The 17,704-nt window shown below is 43.7% G+C and overlaps 1 protein-coding gene across 7 annotated transcripts; it reads right to left on the bottom strand.

The window, feature by feature from the left end:
- Positions 1–1,588: 1,588 nt before the first annotated feature.
- On the bottom strand, positions 1,589–16,536 carry golm2 (golgi membrane protein 2). Of its 7 annotated transcripts, none has more exons than XM_024404226.2 (10): positions 15,052–16,536; positions 7,277–7,331; positions 6,827–6,929; positions 6,551–6,641; positions 6,203–6,308; positions 6,012–6,095; positions 5,600–5,890; positions 4,868–5,014; positions 4,722–4,768; positions 1,589–3,070 (listed from the first exon to the last, which is right to left on the bottom strand). In XM_024404226.2, the coding sequence occupies exons 1-9, from the start codon at positions 15,376–15,378 to the stop codon at positions 4,752–4,754; spliced, it is 1,221 nt and encodes a 406-aa protein (XP_024259994.1). In that variant the 5' UTR covers positions 15,379–16,536; the 3' UTR covers positions 1,589–3,070; positions 4,722–4,751. The 7 variants fall into 7 exon arrangements, with proteins under 7 accessions (XP_024259994.1, XP_024295811.1, XP_024295813.1 ...); XM_024440043.2 differs by lacking the exon at positions 4,722–4,768 and adding an exon at positions 3,892–4,059; XM_024440045.2 differs by lacking the exon at positions 4,722–4,768 and adding an exon at positions 3,973–4,059.
- Between the last annotated feature and the right edge of the window lie 1,168 nt (positions 16,537–17,704).

The raw sequence follows: 17,704 nt of genomic DNA, 5'->3' as shown, positions 1-17,704 counted from the left end.
AATGGGATTGAGATCCTGGCTCTTCGCTGGTCATGACAGAACACTGCCATTCCTATCTTGCAGGAAATCACACACAGAACAAACAGTATGGCTGGTGGCATTGTCATGCTGGAGGGTCATGTCAGGATGAGCCTGCAGGAAGGGTACCATGAGGGCGGAGGATGTCTTCCCTGTTACGCACAGCGTTGAGATTGCCTGCAATGACAAGCTCAGTCCGATGATGCTGTGACACCGCCCCAGACCATGACGGACCCTCCACCTCGATCCCGCTCCAGAGTACAGGCCTCGGTGTAATGCTCATTCCTTCGACGATAAACTCGAATCCAACCATCACCCCTAGTAAGACAAAACCGCAACTCGTCAGTGAAGAGCACTTTTGCCAGTCCTGTCTGGTCCAGCGACGGTGGGTTTGTGCCCATAGGTGACGTTGTTGCCGGTGATGTCTGGTGAGGACCTGCCTTACAACAGGCCTACAAGCCCTCAGTCCAGCCTCTCTCAGCCTATTGCAGACAGTCAGTACTGATGGAGGGATTATGCATTCCTGGTGTAACTCGGGCAGTTGTTGTTGCCATCCTGTACCTGTCCAGCAGATCTGATGTTCGGATGTACCGATCCTGTGCAGGTGTTGTTACACGTGGTCTGCCACTGTGAGGACGATCAGCTGTCCGTCCTGTCTCCCTGTAGCGCTGTCTTCGGCGTCTCACAGTACAGGCATTGCAATTTATTGCCCTGGCTACATCTGCAGTCCTCATGCCTCCTTGCAGCATGCCTAAGGCACATTCACACAGATGAGCAGGAACCCTGGGCATCTTTTATTGGCATTTTTCAGAGTCAGTAGAAAGACTTCTTTAGTGTCCTAAGTTTTCATAACTGACCTTAATTGCCTACGTCTAAGCTGTTAGTGTCTTAACCATTCCACAGGTGCATGTTCATTAATTGTTTTTGGTTCATTGAAGAAGCATGGGAGACCGTGTTTAAACCCTTTACAATGAAGATCTGTGAAGTTATTTGGATTTTTACCAATTATCTTTGAAAGACAGGGTCCTGAAAAAGGGACATTTCTTTTTTTGCTGAGTTTAGTGTATACACTCTGTATCCAAAACATTAAGAACACCAGCTCTTTCCATAACAGACTGACCCGGCAAAAGCTATGATCTCTTATGTCACTTGTTAAATTCATTTCAATCACTGTAGATTAATGGGAGGAGACAGGTTAAAGAAGGATTTTTAAGGCTTGAGACATGGATTGAGTATGGGCAAGGCAAAAACATTTAAGTGCCTTTGCACGGGGTATGGTAGTAGGTGCCAGGCGCAACGGTTTGTGTCAAGAACTGCAACACTGATGGGATTCACACTCAACAGTTTCCAGTGTGTATCAAGAATGGTCAACCACCCAAAGGACATCCTACCAACTTGACAATTGTGGGAAACATTGGAGTCAACATGGGCCAGCATCCCTGCCACAATCACATGCAGTCTTCCCATTGCCAGTCAGTCACCTTTTCAGGTAAAGTACAGTTCACATGCACATTCTCAAGAGGTTAGAGAACAAAATATATATTTTTAACAAATCATGAATCAAAAGGGATTCAGGGGGAAACAGAAACAATTGTTTAATTACTTGTATCAATAATGACCACTTATTTATTCTTCAGTATGAAATTATAAATTATCCCCAAGATCAGTGATACCAACAGCTTTTAGTAATCCCCAGCAGATCAGTAACACGTTGGAATTTGAGGGAAAACTTAGCTGGGGACAAGTTCACTGGTTCCACAGTTTTATCTATTAGCATCTAAATTCAGTTGTGTAACAATTAACTACCCAAATATCTTAATTACATTATGATCTTGAAAAACCAAATCAGCAGCGTACATTCAATATGCCGACCTTCCATATGAGAAAAAAAATCTAACTTTTAAACAAAACTGATTATGCTTATTATTTAAAGGAAGAATAGTCCTTTGAGTCCTACAGTTAAAATAGAAACAATTCAAATATGTACATCTATGCCTACTGTAGTCCATTCATAATAGCAGGACAGATGTGCATTTAGTCTTCCACAGGATTCCTCATTCTAAACTGGTCTAAGTATTGCCCGTAGCTTCAAGACGTTCTTCAGGTTGATTAATAAAGATTACATGCATTAATAACAACAGCATAATTGTAAGACAGAATGAGCATTGTCTGACAGAAATAAGGTGAACAAATAGGTTTAAGAAGCCATGAGAAGTCCTTGGCATAAGCGCTGCGTTGGTTGGCGCGGCTGTGTTTGAAGTGTGGGCGTCCATACAAGAGTCCAACAATTAGAAAGTGCCAAAGAAACTGCCCTGTCAAATTCATTGACACAGTTTGGAGCAATAGTTCAGTTCTTTATCCAGCAACAGCTGTCCCACATCAAAAGGGAAACAGTCCTTTTTTAGGTAAAGACAAGTCAAATTAAAGTTGACAACTTCAAGCAATATGCCATGCCTGCCAGTCTAGTTGATCTGGTCAGCAACAGAGTCATCCAAGACAGCGAGGTTCTGGCCCAAACTGGCTCTTCCAGACCACTTCAGTCTATTCTTGCAGCTGACAGTTCATTCAAAGTAGTAAACAAAACAAAAGCCTTCATAAATCGGTCATGGGAAGAAAATTCTAAAAAATGTATAGCACTCTGGTACATTATATCAATGTAATAGCTAAGGAATTCTAATACCAAATAACTTATAAAACAAATATAGTCGCAAGTCAACGGCTGCACAGAATAATATTATCATGAATTGTTTTATAGAGTCAATGATACATGGTTTTAGGTCAAACTGCTTCATGGAATAATAATCTGTAATCGTGTCTTCAGAATTGTCCATCGCCATAAGAGACTCAGCTAAAAACATCTTCGTGATTTCAACCAGTCCTAAGAATGACATCCGTAGCATAATTGAAACAATGCGGAAGAATAAACGCTTTTGTTCGAATGTTCTTTCCCAGATCCTAGAGCAAGTGGACAAGGTTTACAGAATGTCGATGGCTTGACGTCTCTTCCCATAGTCCACTGCCCGGTCTCCCTGCATGTCTCGATCTTCATCATCTGAAAGGAGATTGACGACAGAACAAAATCAGGGAGTAGTCATCTCTCTCATCCCTAAATGACATCTGCTAGATAGATTTCAAAGGAAATCCCAGAAGATTATCATTAGGAATACTCCATAGAAGAGCAACATACTGTACATATTAGTCTGGTCCCATATTGGCCATAGAATTCCTAACACTACTTTTATTACAGCCTGTTCAATGGCAGGGACAACAATAGCGGTTTAAAATGTCAATATCAAGTGGTTCAATGACTAAGGACCTATATGGATCTACCTGGTCCATTAAAAAAAGTATAACACAAAATACTTCACAACCTAACCTGTCGCGGAGAAATGAATGACAGCCGTACAATAATGATAAGACAAGAACGCACATGCATTTAAAAACGTCAAGTACTACCCAAACACAGCATCTACTAATCTACTACAGGTGTACACAGATGACCAGTGGGCACAAACAGGTGGTGGAGCACAGATAGTGGGGAAGCGCACGGCTGGATGAGGCATGCAGACATTGGAGTGGAGTCACTGAGGGGGAGAAGCGCCCCCACCCACATGTAGAGGTATAGGGCTTGATTGTGGTATACAATGATGGGAGGCTTGCCCTCCAGCCTAAAATGACCCACTGAACAGGCCTCAGGCTTAGACCCTGAGGGGCGGTTGGTTATGGATGTTCCTGAGACAGGAATGGTGGGTAACTCAGGGTGCTGTGAGCTCTGGCCGAGCTGGTGGTACTCAGTCTAATGCAAGGACAGCAGGTGTGGAGGAGGGAGAAATGGTGATACAGCTGGACTTGAAGACCCCTGGCCTGGCTCACCTTGGACGTCTTCCTCCCCACCATCACCATCCTCTTCCTCATTGTAGGCCAGCTCGGCCTGCTTGTCCGCCTCGTACTCACCCACGTTCCCATCGTCCCCATTGTAGTCCGCCAGCTTAGAGCCGTGCTGCGGATCTACAGGGGACTCGTTCTCATCAAAGAAACGGCCTGTAGAGGCAGAGAAGGGCCCCATCAGGAAGGGAGGGAAGCAAAGAGATTGTGACAGAGTCAGAAGAGAAAGGATGGAGAGAGGGAATGAAAGAGAGGATGAAACTAAAAAACAGAGGGGATGAAGGAGGTGGTGATTGGTTGGACAGTAAAGGTATGGGAGGGAGGCATAGTGTATATGTTTAAGGGGATTTTTGGGAAGATAAAGAGTAATTGGCAATGAAGTGATGTGTAAAGAAACTTGGAGGAAAGCGTGTGTGTGTGTGGTGCAGAGAGTGTGAAGATGAAGCAAGGAGAGGGGAAGCTGGCAGGGCAGCTGGTTGGGCTATTGTTTGGAGAGTAGCAGCGAAGGGAGGGAGCAGAGCTGAAGCCAGGCAGGCAGCAGGAAGGAACACCCTGAGACCCTTGAAGTCAGGCGGCCTCTCCCACTGTGTGTGCACTCTGGCATCTGGCCATCTCTTTCGGTCTGTGGCGACAGCACCTCTAATATGTATTACTTCATGAGCAGTGTTGAGGAAGGTTTGTTAAAACCCTGATAGCTAGGGAAGGCAACCGCTTATAGTAGACCCAACGCAGCCTTGAGAAAGAAAACTCTAGATAGGGCTCAGACTGTAGAATGCGTTCGAAAATAGCTTATGTAATTGTAAAGGTTATGTTGTAACCTTGACACATCTGCAAGTGAGAAGCTCTTCTTACTGGGACGCTGCAGCTAAAGGCCAGAGGAAAGACAACCACAGTCACATCTCCTGTGTACTGAGAGGTATTCAGTCTCCCCCGCCCATCCCCACCAGCCTTTGGAGGCACTCACTCTGTCTGTGACGCAGGGGCTCAGCAGGCTTGGGGTCTCTGGCATGCCGAGGTTCTATAGGGTTGGGCACCTGGGCGGGGTTAGGAGGCAGAGGCAGTCCTGCCCCTTTCCTCTGTACACCATCCACTTTCATCACATTGGCAGGAGCTTAAAAGGAGACAGCAAAACAGGTAGCATCAATTATGACTTTTTTCTGTTAGAAATATTTCACCTGAAATTTGGTCATCCCTTTTGGGCTTTTCATTTTTAATGTACAGTAGAGAGGCACTCTCTCCTGTAGTACGGAATGTGCTCCTTCACAGAGAGCTAGCCTACAGTCTGAAGGAGCATGTTTTCAATCTCCGGGAGAAAAGGATGAATCACCTTTAAAAAGACAGAGGTTGCCAGGCAGAGAGCAGAGCACTGCGCCAACGATACATTTCCCTCCACTTTCTACACAAACATTCCATGAAAAAAAACCTGAACTGAAAACAGGGAGCCAGCATGGCTCAAGTTTTATAGCAGCTAGTGGTGGAGTTGGAGAGGCCAAGAGCAGCGGGGCCTCTGCTGCACACAGCCATTAAGAGCCCAGTCAGAGCTGTACCCAGGCCATGGCCTCAGGTCTCGAACTCAATGACAGACACACAATAACATGTCACCACTAAAGCATTACTGCATAACTGGCTTCATCTCTGGGCAGCAAAGCTAATAAAGTAAACTGAAAATGCAAATATGAAGTGTGAGCTGACATACCTCTAAGCGGTCTGTGCTGCTCTCCGAACTCATCTGCCTGGATGGCTGCCTTGTTGTCCTCATCAAAGAGTATGGGTCTGTCTGCCACCGCCTGGGGGGGCTGCTGCTGGAGGGCCCCCACTCGTCCCTCCAGCCCCAGCCCCATGACCTTGTCCTGGATCTGGAGCACAGGCCGGTCCAGAGAAAGGTCTCGACCAGCCCCCTCACCTGCCCCCTCACCGGCCCCCACCTCTCTTAGCCCAGTATCAGGTATCTCTATGTGGTTCTGGGTGATGGCTGGCTTCTTCAGGGCTGGAGAGAATGAGAGGGGAGGAGGAAAGTTCCAGTTGAAATTTGACAATGATATTTTACACTAATCTTACTACCAGAATCGTTATCAAAAGTAGAATAACCAGAGGGAATAAATACTCACCAAATTGCACTTCATCTATTTTTCCCACTTCACTGTCCTCAATACCAGGCATGCCAGCATCACTGCCAGGCTTGCCCAAATCTTCTATCCCAGGAGGGAGAGAGAGAAGAATGGATGGGGTGGAGGGAGAGAGGGTGGGTTAGCTCTGAAACGTTAGAGGCAGAATGTATATGAGCTGGATGTAATGTTACCTTTGAGGTCAGTGTCTCGGTGTGTGGCCACAGTTGGGTGCTCTCCTGCGGTCTCCACCTCAGTCCCTCCTTCTGCAGCTCCAACCTTTCTGCTATCCAGCACACTCTGCAGAGGGAGGGAGGGACAGAGAAAAAGAGAGGGGAGAGATGAATATAATCACCTTTACTATCGCTGGGTAAGCAAAAGTCACAATGACTAAGTGCAGAACTGCTGACATCCAGGACAAAGGACATTCCACAGAGTGTATGATCTATGAACACCAACAGGGGGTGGTAGACAACCACTTACGTTACGGGGGAAGGAAAGGCAGGGACATCATGACTAGGAGCTCTGACAGAGGGCCTCACCTTTCTCAGCTTCACCACCTCCTCCTCCAGGGTCTTTTTAGCTTCTTCATACTTGTCCATTAGTTGAGTGATTTGACGCCCACACTGCAAACTATCATTCACACAAACAATTGGTTAGACAAAAAATCACAAAGAGAAAAACAATGAAGCTCTTGTCAAAATTCCAAACCAATGGCTATATTGGTGCGATAGTCATCATAACCTCAACTTTGCTGTGATTTTGAGAGCCTAGAGCAAAAACATGAAAGATGTGCTGAGAGAGTTCATTCTCTGTACCTCTCATACTCCAACTTCCTCTCCAGGTTGGTGCTGTTCTTCTTCACCTCCCTCAGCTGGATCTCCTGCCTCATAAACTCCTGTTTCAGCTCCTTCAGCTGCTCTACACCCCACCCCACCCCAAATAACATAGAATATGAACCCTAAGGTTATAGTGTATGGACAAATGCAATTTCAACATGCACTGATATCAGGCTACAGCTTTAATGTCAGACAATCATTCAATAAAGAAACTAGGAACGACAACATTGCAAATCTGTTTGCATTAGAGTCCACTTGGCACATGGGGACTTGAGATGAAACATCTTAACATCACTAACAGCATTAAGCAAACTGCTGTTACTGCTCCAGGCTCCATCTGTGGTAATACAAGCCCATACTGCTTTCTGCTAGCCTAGCCTTAAGACTCCTACAGAAGTGTGCTCTCTGCTGGACAGTGTCTGCTCTTACCTTTCAGCCTCACAATCTCCGACATCTGTGCTGTGACATCACCCTGCACCTTCATCTGCAAAGGAGAGAAAAGAACATCAGTCTGAGGAAAGGTCACCAGTACACTTTGTTAGCAGAACTCTTTGTGCTCATCTTAATTCCAAACAAAACCGGTTTAACAGGACATCTACATTATTACATGGCTGAACTAGCCTAACTGGAAAGATACCATTTTTATACTATGTTCAAATGCAATAGCATTTCAAACGTCAGCTCGGCAACAGTAGAGATATCTAGATGCATAAAAAAGGTTCTGTTGAGTGAAAATGCTGCTTGCAAAACACTCCCATCTCATTCATTGCGTCTGACCCGCCGAGTGACTGGAGGACCACCCGCAGCCAGATATGGAGTCAGATCAGATGGAAGAGATCCTAAAGGACAGCCAGGCTGAGGCAGTCAGAACAGCCCACAGAGCAGCAGCCTTCATTAGATCTCCTCTACCCTTCATAATGAAGCCTGATGGAGAGAGGCCCAGCTATGGCTCACTGTAATAGGAATATTTAAAGAGAATAAAGTTCACATTTAGTTTAGAGTGATGAACAATGTTTAGCATAGTTATACATTCTCTTTCTGTAATAGAGAAATGGTTTCTAGTGTTCTGTGACACTTGGGTTGATGTCACTAAACTGGATGCTGTATGTTATGGATTAAACTCAAATCTGTTGATAGCGATTGACGCCAGACTGGAGGTACAAGGACACACTCATTACGATTGTATTCTGTGAAAACACTGATTCTGTAGCAGCTGACCAAGTCCATGCCTTTTGTTTTGACTTCCCAATAGCCTCTCAGGATTAAAATAACAGTTGTCTGCTATTCAGGATATAAGGGTCGTCTCAGAGAAGGCCAGTTAAACATTTTCTCTGCTTCTGTGTTCGAGGGGTCTCCCTGTTGCAACTTGTAATAAACTGGATTGATTTTCAATTGACTTTGTGACTGCTCTTTTGTTCACCTGGAAATTCATATTACACCCCCAGACCGCTTCGAGTGAAACCACTTTATAATCAGACCAATGCGCTATTGGCCCGTTACACATTATGACACACTGACTGGCTAAGGGGTTACTACATATATTTTCATACATGTACAAAGACAAAATTCAATCCCAAGTGTTTTTTGTTGCCTCAACCAGAGGAGAGCGGCTGTGGCTTTGAGGTAGATTTAGGGAGCAGTGGGAGGGGTGCAGGCATTGATCTCAGGGGACTGAGGGGAGGAGGTGAATGTGAAATGCAGCTGGGAGAGAAACAGAGGACTGAAAGGCCATCCCCGGTACGCTATTTGTGCATGCTTAGAGGGACAGAGAACGTGAAGAGTCTACATGTCTGGTATCTGTATTCTGCACGTGTGTGTCCATATACGCAAGTTTGACAGACAGGTGTTTGCGTGGCCACGTAGGCTGAGCTGTATAACGTGTATTTATGAATACAGTTACCGTTGTATTGAACATAATAGAACACAGTAAAAAGAGAGGCGAGGCTGAGGCAACATTATGCTACACCAAATAATAGTAGGTATTTGTATTCTGATCTGTGGATTTTGCATTATGAGCTTTAACTTATCCATAAATCCTGTGCTCAGTTTCATATTTGTTTAATTCTGCAATGGTTATATTATACACCGTTGCCAGATGTAGTCTATTTCAAAAGGAGACAAAAATCCTAATTTGTCCAATTTGCTTTCCTTTGTCCCTTCTTTCCCCTCCCCCTACCTTGACCACAATAAAAGACGGCCCAGCGTCCAGCGTTGCTCAGTGACCTGAAGAGGGAGCCATCATCGCAGCACTCCTCATTGGCAGTACTCGTCACTGAGGGAGCTACTGCACATGCACAGCCTAATACTTGGTATCCTCTCCTCTACCATGCCCAAAGTAAATACATTCACTATATAGAACAATAATACTATTGTATTATACTGTTAGATGCGGCACGTCATCTCTGCAATACCCATCTTTTTGAATATACCAAAGCGTATCTAATTGAAAGCACTCAAGCTGTCCAAAATCCAACACAGGCCATATAGGTCCAGTCAGCTCAGTGGCTGAGAGGCCACAGAAGGTAGGCGGAGTGAGAATCTGTCAGACGAGAGAGAGCTCTGTCCTCCTGAGCCCCTGACTGATCCAGACAGGCCCCTCTAGGACCTCCACCCAATTACACCATCTCCCTTGTCTGGGGTCTGACTAAGTCTCTGAAGCCCAGCCAAACATATAACCACTCAGAATGAGTCATAAGTGTAAGGACAGGAGATCCCAGCAGCTAAAAACATAGGTTTGATGGTCCTTTGCCTAGGAGCTTCATAGACCTACTGTATTTTACCACCCTCAATGCACGAAATGAACATCAAAAGACAAAAACATCAAACCCAGCCCGGAGAAACCAAATCGATTTGAGCATGGTGCAAACACCAAGGGGATGCCTGGCTGGGATTACCCTTCCCAGGTGGAAAGTAACCGCGTGTCAAAAGAGATCCCTACTTTGTTTGCCTGCCCCATATGTGGAATTCAATACTAGTCTCTCCCAAAGAAGATTCTCTCTGATAGCTCCATTGGCCCAGTCACTAAACATTTTATAGCCGTGTGGAATAGTGCCTGATAATCCTGACTGTCACGTCAGTGTGTTAGGCTGCCATCATGCCTGATATTCCTTATGTGCTCCTTTTTGTTCATTGAAGGGAGTGAAAGTGAAGGAACCGCTCAATAAGTAAAGGAACCGTTATTATAGGCTAAGGAGGGAATCGTATCCATTCCGGCACCTCTATATGACTGTCCCAGAGACAAACACCTCCCCCACAAACGAGATTCTCGTCCCCATCAGTTGCCACCAATCAAATCACAGGGGTGGATTCTCCAGTGAGAACCAAGGGCTTGAATCAAATCCACAGAGGGAGGGAATGAGGGGCTCAGGACTTTAATGAGGCAGAATGCACAGAAGAGGAGTGTCAGTAATTACAGCATCAATGTCAGCCATTGTGGAGATAAAAGCTTCGTGCTGTCACCTTCCCTGCAGAGAGACACCGAGTGGTTCACAGTTTCTCCACCAAATCTGCTGTGTGGAAAATAACAGTGCTCTTTCTTGGCACCCACAAAGTACACTGCAGATGTGATGACGGAAACCAAAACATTAAAGCAAAGCACTTCAAACAATGACATTGTGTTAATTCTCTATCCTTTAGCCCTTTCAGCAGTACTAGAATGAGAGGAGTAATGGCATAACTGGGCTATGCTAATACAGCATGATTACAGTACAATCCAGGTGTGAAAAGCTCTTAGAGACTTACCCAGAAAGGCTCACAGCTGTAATCACTGCCGAAGGTGATTCTAACATGTAGTGACTTGGGGGGGGGTTGAATACTTATCTAATGAAGATATTGTTTTATGACATTAATTTTCTACAAAATGTTAGAATTTTTCCTTCCACTTTGACAAGAGTTCTTTTTGTAGATCGCTGAAGAAAAAAAAAAAGGTAAAATAAATCCATTTCAATACCACCTTATAATAACAAAATGTGGAAAAAGTCAAGGGGTGTGAATACTTACTGAAGTGACTGTATGGGCTAAAGCACCCCATTGTGAAATTATGACTTCACATTCACTGTAAACAATGTAACACACAAATCAGCTACTTTGACCACTTTCCCAAAAAGTTCGACAAAATGTTACAGGGTAAGACATCTTTATCTACTTCTCTGCTACTCAAATCTGTAATCATAATAGAAATATCTTGTCGAGATTTAACGATACGGCTGTTTTAGTAATTTCGCCAACTTTCCACTGTTGAATTAACTGCCATGGAACTTTTCAGAACTTTCAAATTATAACAATGTGGGAGCACAGTCTTAAGAATGAGAAAATGGATGTTTCTCAATATGCATGCTACCGTGCTCCACACTCAAGCTCCGAGTGCATTCTCTGTTCTCGGATAAAACATTGCATTTGAGAAGCACTCGCAGTACTTTATAACCTCACTGCACCTCCACTAAACCTTCTTCCAGCCAGGACAATGGCAACAATAGAAATGAAACAAGATATACATAAAGCAAACTTTTTTACTTATCAGCTAGCTACATGTGAATCATAATAATCTAGCCAGCTAGTTCAACAGGTAACATGACCTAAATACTTATGCAAGGTAGGTAGCTAGCTAGTTAAAAATGATTTGTGGCTATCTGGCTAGCTAACAGCTAGCCAGTTAGCCCTATTGACTTACTATGGGCTTGCAATCTACACACACACACACTACAGTGAGTATTTTAGGCAGGTAGACATGCCAAAATTAACACAGCATGTATTTATTAACATATGAAGATTTAAAAAAAAATTGTAGTCAGGCAACATATAAGATGTGAATAAGCAACATTTAATTCTGGTGTATTCTCCCTCACTTCAGCTCAAATAATGACCGCCATGTATTTCAAGAAATGTTATATCATTTTTTACGTGGTTGTGTCACATTTCTGTGCATACTTTCCGTTGAAGCGTGCGTCGATGCATGCTTCAAAATATGTACATACGGAGTACGCATTCGAGAAGTGCCCACCATGCTCTGTTTCGCACACATTGACTTGGACTCACCCTCCGACCGCTTGGAGCACGGTAGTATGCATTGAGAAACACCCAATTAAAACATAATTAATGACAAATCTATAACTCATATTTCTATGTGAATTTGGTCAGGGTTGCCCAAAAAGTTACATATGCAGCTTTACATTTATTTCAAACTTGAACAATGCCTCCTTGTCTTCTGTACTCTGTTATTACAGTTTGCATATACACTGTGGTATTGTAAGAGAGTGGATAAAAGTGTAGTAGGCGAGCCAGTGTAGTTATTTGTAGGGATGCACGATATAGTCGGTAAGCATATCGGAATCGGAATATTAGCTAAAAATGCCAACATCGGCCCAATGTCTAGTTCAATGCTGATGTTTAAAACCGATGTCAAAGCTGACCTGCATACCAATATAACGTAGATGACGCCACAAAAGCTGAAAAATACTAATAATACTTCCAACAACTAAACAAGTTCAAGTCGAGCAGCCATTTGAAAGAGTACGAAAATTTCAGCGAGACAACTCAAAGGCAAAATTCCTTAACGCCAAGATAATGGAATTAATTGCCCTAGACAATCAACCGTTCTCGGTCGTAGATGATGTTGGCTTTCGCTGACTGGTCGAGCACCGGTACGCACTACCAAGTAGGCAATATTTTTCAGATGTCGCCCTACAGGAGTTACACAGTATTGTTGAAACGCACATCCATGAGCTACTTGCTATGGGCGTCACTGCTATTAGCTTCACGACTGACATTCGGACCAGCAATGATGTCAGCCCCATGAGCATGATGAGTCTGACAGCACAGTGGGTCGACGAGGATTTCATACTGAGGAAAGCCGTATTGCCACCCCAAGAATGTGCTGGTTCTCATAGCACTTATCTGCTAGCTACATTTCAATGGCATTTGAGAACATGAACACACTCCTAGCTCCAATCAAACAACTGACTCGAGAAATAAGATCAACTGCGTTTGCAGCAGACGTGATAGCCTCTGTCATGGCATTGTAACACCTGCTCAACAAAACTGCTGACAGACTGTGGAGTTAAAACTTGCAAGAGGCTGTGAACAAACGATTCGGTGGCATTATCTGAGCCTCTTTACTCTATCGGCACCATGCTCGATGCTTGGTACAAGGACCACTACTTCAATGCAGACAAGAAACAGGGTTTACGTGAAATGTTACAGACAGAGCTGGACAAGGTGGAAACGGATACAGTGACAGTGCGCACCGAGGGAGAGAGGCCACGGACAGACAGAGCTGAAACTTCACTGCTTGACATGTCTGATGAAATCCTGGTTGAGACTGAACAAATGAACAACAAAACATCACATCAAGTAAGTGAAATAAATAGGTGTTGATTATGTTTTACTGGTAATGGAGACAAATCTAAACACCAACAAAATAACTTTTTGGTCTGTGTGTGTGTTTCAACTATTTAACTGTACTAGAATGCTTACTAAAACATTTTTTGGGGGGCAAGGAAAATATTACATATCTGTATGGGCCCGAAATTTCATATCTGTGCATCTAGTTATTTGTGAAGAAATATGTGATCTAACTGCCCCACAATCCAAAGTAATAAGGTTGATAGTGTAGTCTATCAAAGCAATCAGACCAAAACTGAACTTTGAATATATTTAACTGCTTGGCTTAAAACATTTTAAACTTCTTCCACTACCACAAAAACACTTGTAAAGAGTTAAATTGGTGGGACATGCTTTTGCTTCATGCAAATTTACCATTATTTTATGAGAGAAATAAAACAATTATCAAATTCTGAAGACTGCTTCTATCTAGCCCATGATGTAGGCCTATAACCTAGCGCACTAAGGTAAGACAGTCCGATCCTCATCAGACAGTCACTGCATCATCATGTGTGCGCCACACAGACACACACAAACCTGCTCTGCCCCTCTACCAGAAAGGAATATTAGGTAACATTTGCCTTTGCCTGCACATAGCCTCTGTCCAGGCGTTTAACATGATCTTTCGTCATGATTCATCCAGTTGCATTCAATTTCACGCTATAGCCCAACTGTCGTTTTTGTTTTTTTATGAGGGGCGCAATAGGGGCATGTTTTATGGGTACATAATCACAATAGGACTACGGTTGACATTGCCCAACCCTAACACTGGTAACATCCTGATACGGGACAAAGAGTAGATTAACGCTGGGAAAAATCTGGGATTGGTTTTACACTACGACATCCCTCATGTTGAACAGAATATGTTAATTGTGTACAACAGTGAACATTCAGGAAATGAGCTGTAATTTAAAAAATTACAATCCGGTTTGGGAATGGCTAGCCCACACAATCCGAAGAGCAAACATCCGTGTGGGTACGGCAGAATGCTAATGAAAGGTAGCCCCCCCCCCCGCAGCTGTTCTCGCCACACCTCCTGTGCAATCTGATGAGGCACATAAGCATACATTGAGGTGGTTGGGACAAGGAGGAGGGGAGAGGCAGACTGACTGTAGTAAGTGTAAAAAAAGAGGTTGATCCCCAGCCCTGGGCACACAGATGGGCCCCAGCTGGGACTCATAACCCCCATGTCAGCAGGGAGGGAGACTTCACCTCCTGTAAAATGACTAATATAAGTGCACAAATACACACCAATAAACAATTTGCAAATTGCAATGCCAGGTTAGCAGGTGCTATTATGATGGGGATAAATGAGTTTAGCCGTTACATGATATGGCTTTTGAAATCACCTTTGAGATTCAAAGGATCTGATGCCTATCATAGCTGAAGTAGATAAAATAGCCACTTAAACTAAAATATTGTTTGAGTATAACCTAAATTTAAAATGACATCAAGACTCATTCCTTGAGTTGGGAAGTACATTTTTAAAAATGTGTCACTTTGAGGTACACATCAGTACAACCTAACTCACCTGAGGCTTAGATAACAACAATGCACTGGGACAACACACTCAACTTTGGCTTGCTTGTGTGTGTGTTTTGAGCATTCAAAACATTGCTGGAGACTGCTCAGTCTTTACCCATGTTGGTAGGTGTCACTAGGTTGACATCACAGGTTTAGCCCTCCACTGTAATACAATAGGATGCAGGTGCAAGGCTGCTTTCCACCTGTCAAACCTCTGGCACAGTTAGTTAATAAGCCTGAGATATGCAGGAACTAGGAAGCATAGGTACTACAGATGGACTTAGTGATCTAGTCCTACCTACCTTTTCATCTGTGCACTTTTTGACGAGTGCTTCGCGCGCCTGCAGCTTGCCATCCAGTATGCTGTTATCTCCATCCTTCTGATCGATTTGTTTCCTGTGCGTGTCTACCTGGACCATCAGCTCCGAGTTGCGCTTCTCCAGTCGACTGCGCGCCGCGTCGGTCCGCTTCACCTGTGTCTGCACCTCTGCCAACTCGTCCAACAGGCGCCCTTGCTTGTTGGACACAGTCCAGTAGTTGAAAGACAGTATGGCAATGATCACCATCAATGCGATCAGGATGAAGGACGGGAGACGGCCTCCTCGTCGGTTTGCGCCAAAGCCAACCATTTCAGAATGTATTCGATAACTGATCTAGAAAACTAAATAAGCCTATGCTTCCACTGGTAAACAAATTGGGTAGCTGACATGCCGTTAAATTACGGCAAACATACAGCCACTGAGATGGTCAGTAAAGAAAGCGTTTGTATCGAACCCCAAACGAGTTTCTTGCATTAGTTAGCTGCAGGGAATGTGGGGAATAGTTATTCACGCGCCTTCCCTCTTCCGCACAGTTGTCGCCTGTCTTGTTTGCATTCATCCAACGACGCTGTCAGTGGATGAAATGCATCTGCAGCGACGTGGCCTAAATGTAACAGCAAACGTGGACAACCACTAGCCAAGCATGCAAGTGACAAATTATTTAGCTATCTAACGAGTCCGGTGTCAAAATATCTGAACGATTCTGGTGGGCCCTGAATCGTTTCAAGATAAATAGAAAAAGTGTATTTATCCACCAAATCGTAAACCTACAGTTGGTAGCTAACGCATTAGCAACCTGACTGCATTAACACAGATTTACCAAACTGGTTTGGCTAGCTGTTTTCACTGAAAGTGCTAGTCAGACACTAGGAAGCAACTATTGCCATCCTAATGATACATATTGATTATGTATATAGAAAACACTATTTTCAACGTTAATCTAGCTAACCTTTATAGCGCTATCCAATGCAATTCAACGTAGTCGCTACGCGTTAACTGCTAATCATTGGAGCTACTACGCGAGATAGCAGCATAGGGTAGCAATACGTTCTTTGTAGCTAGCTACTAGACTCATTGAAATAAGGTTACACGAGGTAAACGATTATTTTAACGATAGATAACAATTTCCCTTACTAGTTTGCGGTCATATTCCTAATCAGATCAGTTTTGTTTTACCCGTCCCGAGCCTATCTTGTCTGTTGATATGGTTACTTTAGCTACTTCCACCTTGGCTTGGCTGGCATATCCTCTGTTGTTGGTGCCTCTTGACTCGTGGATACGAAACGCAAGCGACGTTGAATACAGTGGTTAGCTATATCGTTATAAAAGGTTAGACAGTTAACGTAACATTGACAAAAGACTAGCTAATGTAGACACACAATACAAGCTAGTTTGTCAAACCATCAATTTCAGATTTCTGAAGTGTAACCAAGGCGTGCAAGGTGCATGGTTGGGTTAAAGTGACAGTACAATTATCCAATCATGACATACGTCTTGCAATAAAGAACACATTCTATTGGGTAGTTCTTGCATGTTTGGAAGCACATTGGACGAGAAAAATGACATGGACGGGGTTTTACAGATCATGGGGGGGTGTTGGATTCGGATTTCTAACGCGCTGAAGTTCCGTGTTCGTAGGCAAGGCAGCACACAGTGGACAGAAGTGAAAATTATGTCTGACTCGGGTGGAAATGTGCGTGTGTGCAGGGCCGATTCCAGGCATAAGCGAAATAAGGGGCCCAACCAATTATTATATATATATTTTTTACTCAGTTAGTGTCTCATCTTACTATTAAAGGTGCAATATGCAGAAATCATTCCACCATTTCCTGGATGCTAAAATTCGAATACTTTGCCTAATTTCCGTTTATGTGACAAAACAAGCAATGTCTAGTGTAGTGAATCACTGTACGTTCTAAACCGCTGTGCAATATCTTTTCAGTAACCAAAAATACTGTATTTTCAGCTGTTTGAAGAGGTTGTACAAAACCAAAAGTAAACTACGCAAATACCAAACTTAAGCATGGGAAGCATAGAAATAGCACACATAGAGCAGATCTACAGCTTCTTAGACTTGATTTAAATAAGAATGACATATCTATAACTCACATTTCTATGTTGATTAGGTCAGGTTACCCAAAGTTACATATTGCACCTTTAAGAATAAGAATTGTAGACTGCACCTGGTGCAATTTCGAAATTTGGTTATGCATTAGCAGTTCTCTTATTATGTCAGTCACTGACAGTCACTCAATTATCCAGATAAACCTTTTTTTTTAATGGTATTTAGTCTAGCCAGCTATCTAAACTTGTAGTAATCATGGCCGAATACCGACCGTGCACATGCTGCCTCCGACCAATAGGATTCCATGCTTCAAGATTGCTTCAATCACGTGGACTGGGATATGTTCCAGATAGCCTCGAACAACAACATTGATGTATACGCTGATTCGGTGAGCAAGTTTATTAGCAAGTGCATTGGTGATGTTGTACCCACGGTGACTATTAAAACTCACAGCCCCGCCGCGAACACCGATGTCTTGACCCCAGACAAACTAAACAACTTATTTGCTCGCTTTGTGGACAATACATTGCCACTGACACGGCCCGCTACCAAAACCTGCGGGCTCTCCTT

This window comes from Oncorhynchus tshawytscha, linkage group LG04 (assembly GCF_018296145.1).
Source record: "Oncorhynchus tshawytscha isolate Ot180627B linkage group LG04, Otsh_v2.0, whole genome shotgun sequence".
NCBI lineage: Eukaryota > Metazoa > Chordata > Actinopteri > Salmoniformes > Salmonidae > Oncorhynchus > Oncorhynchus tshawytscha.
Note: the sequence above shows the minus strand (reverse complement) of the source record. Positions and strands in the feature narration are given on the sequence as shown.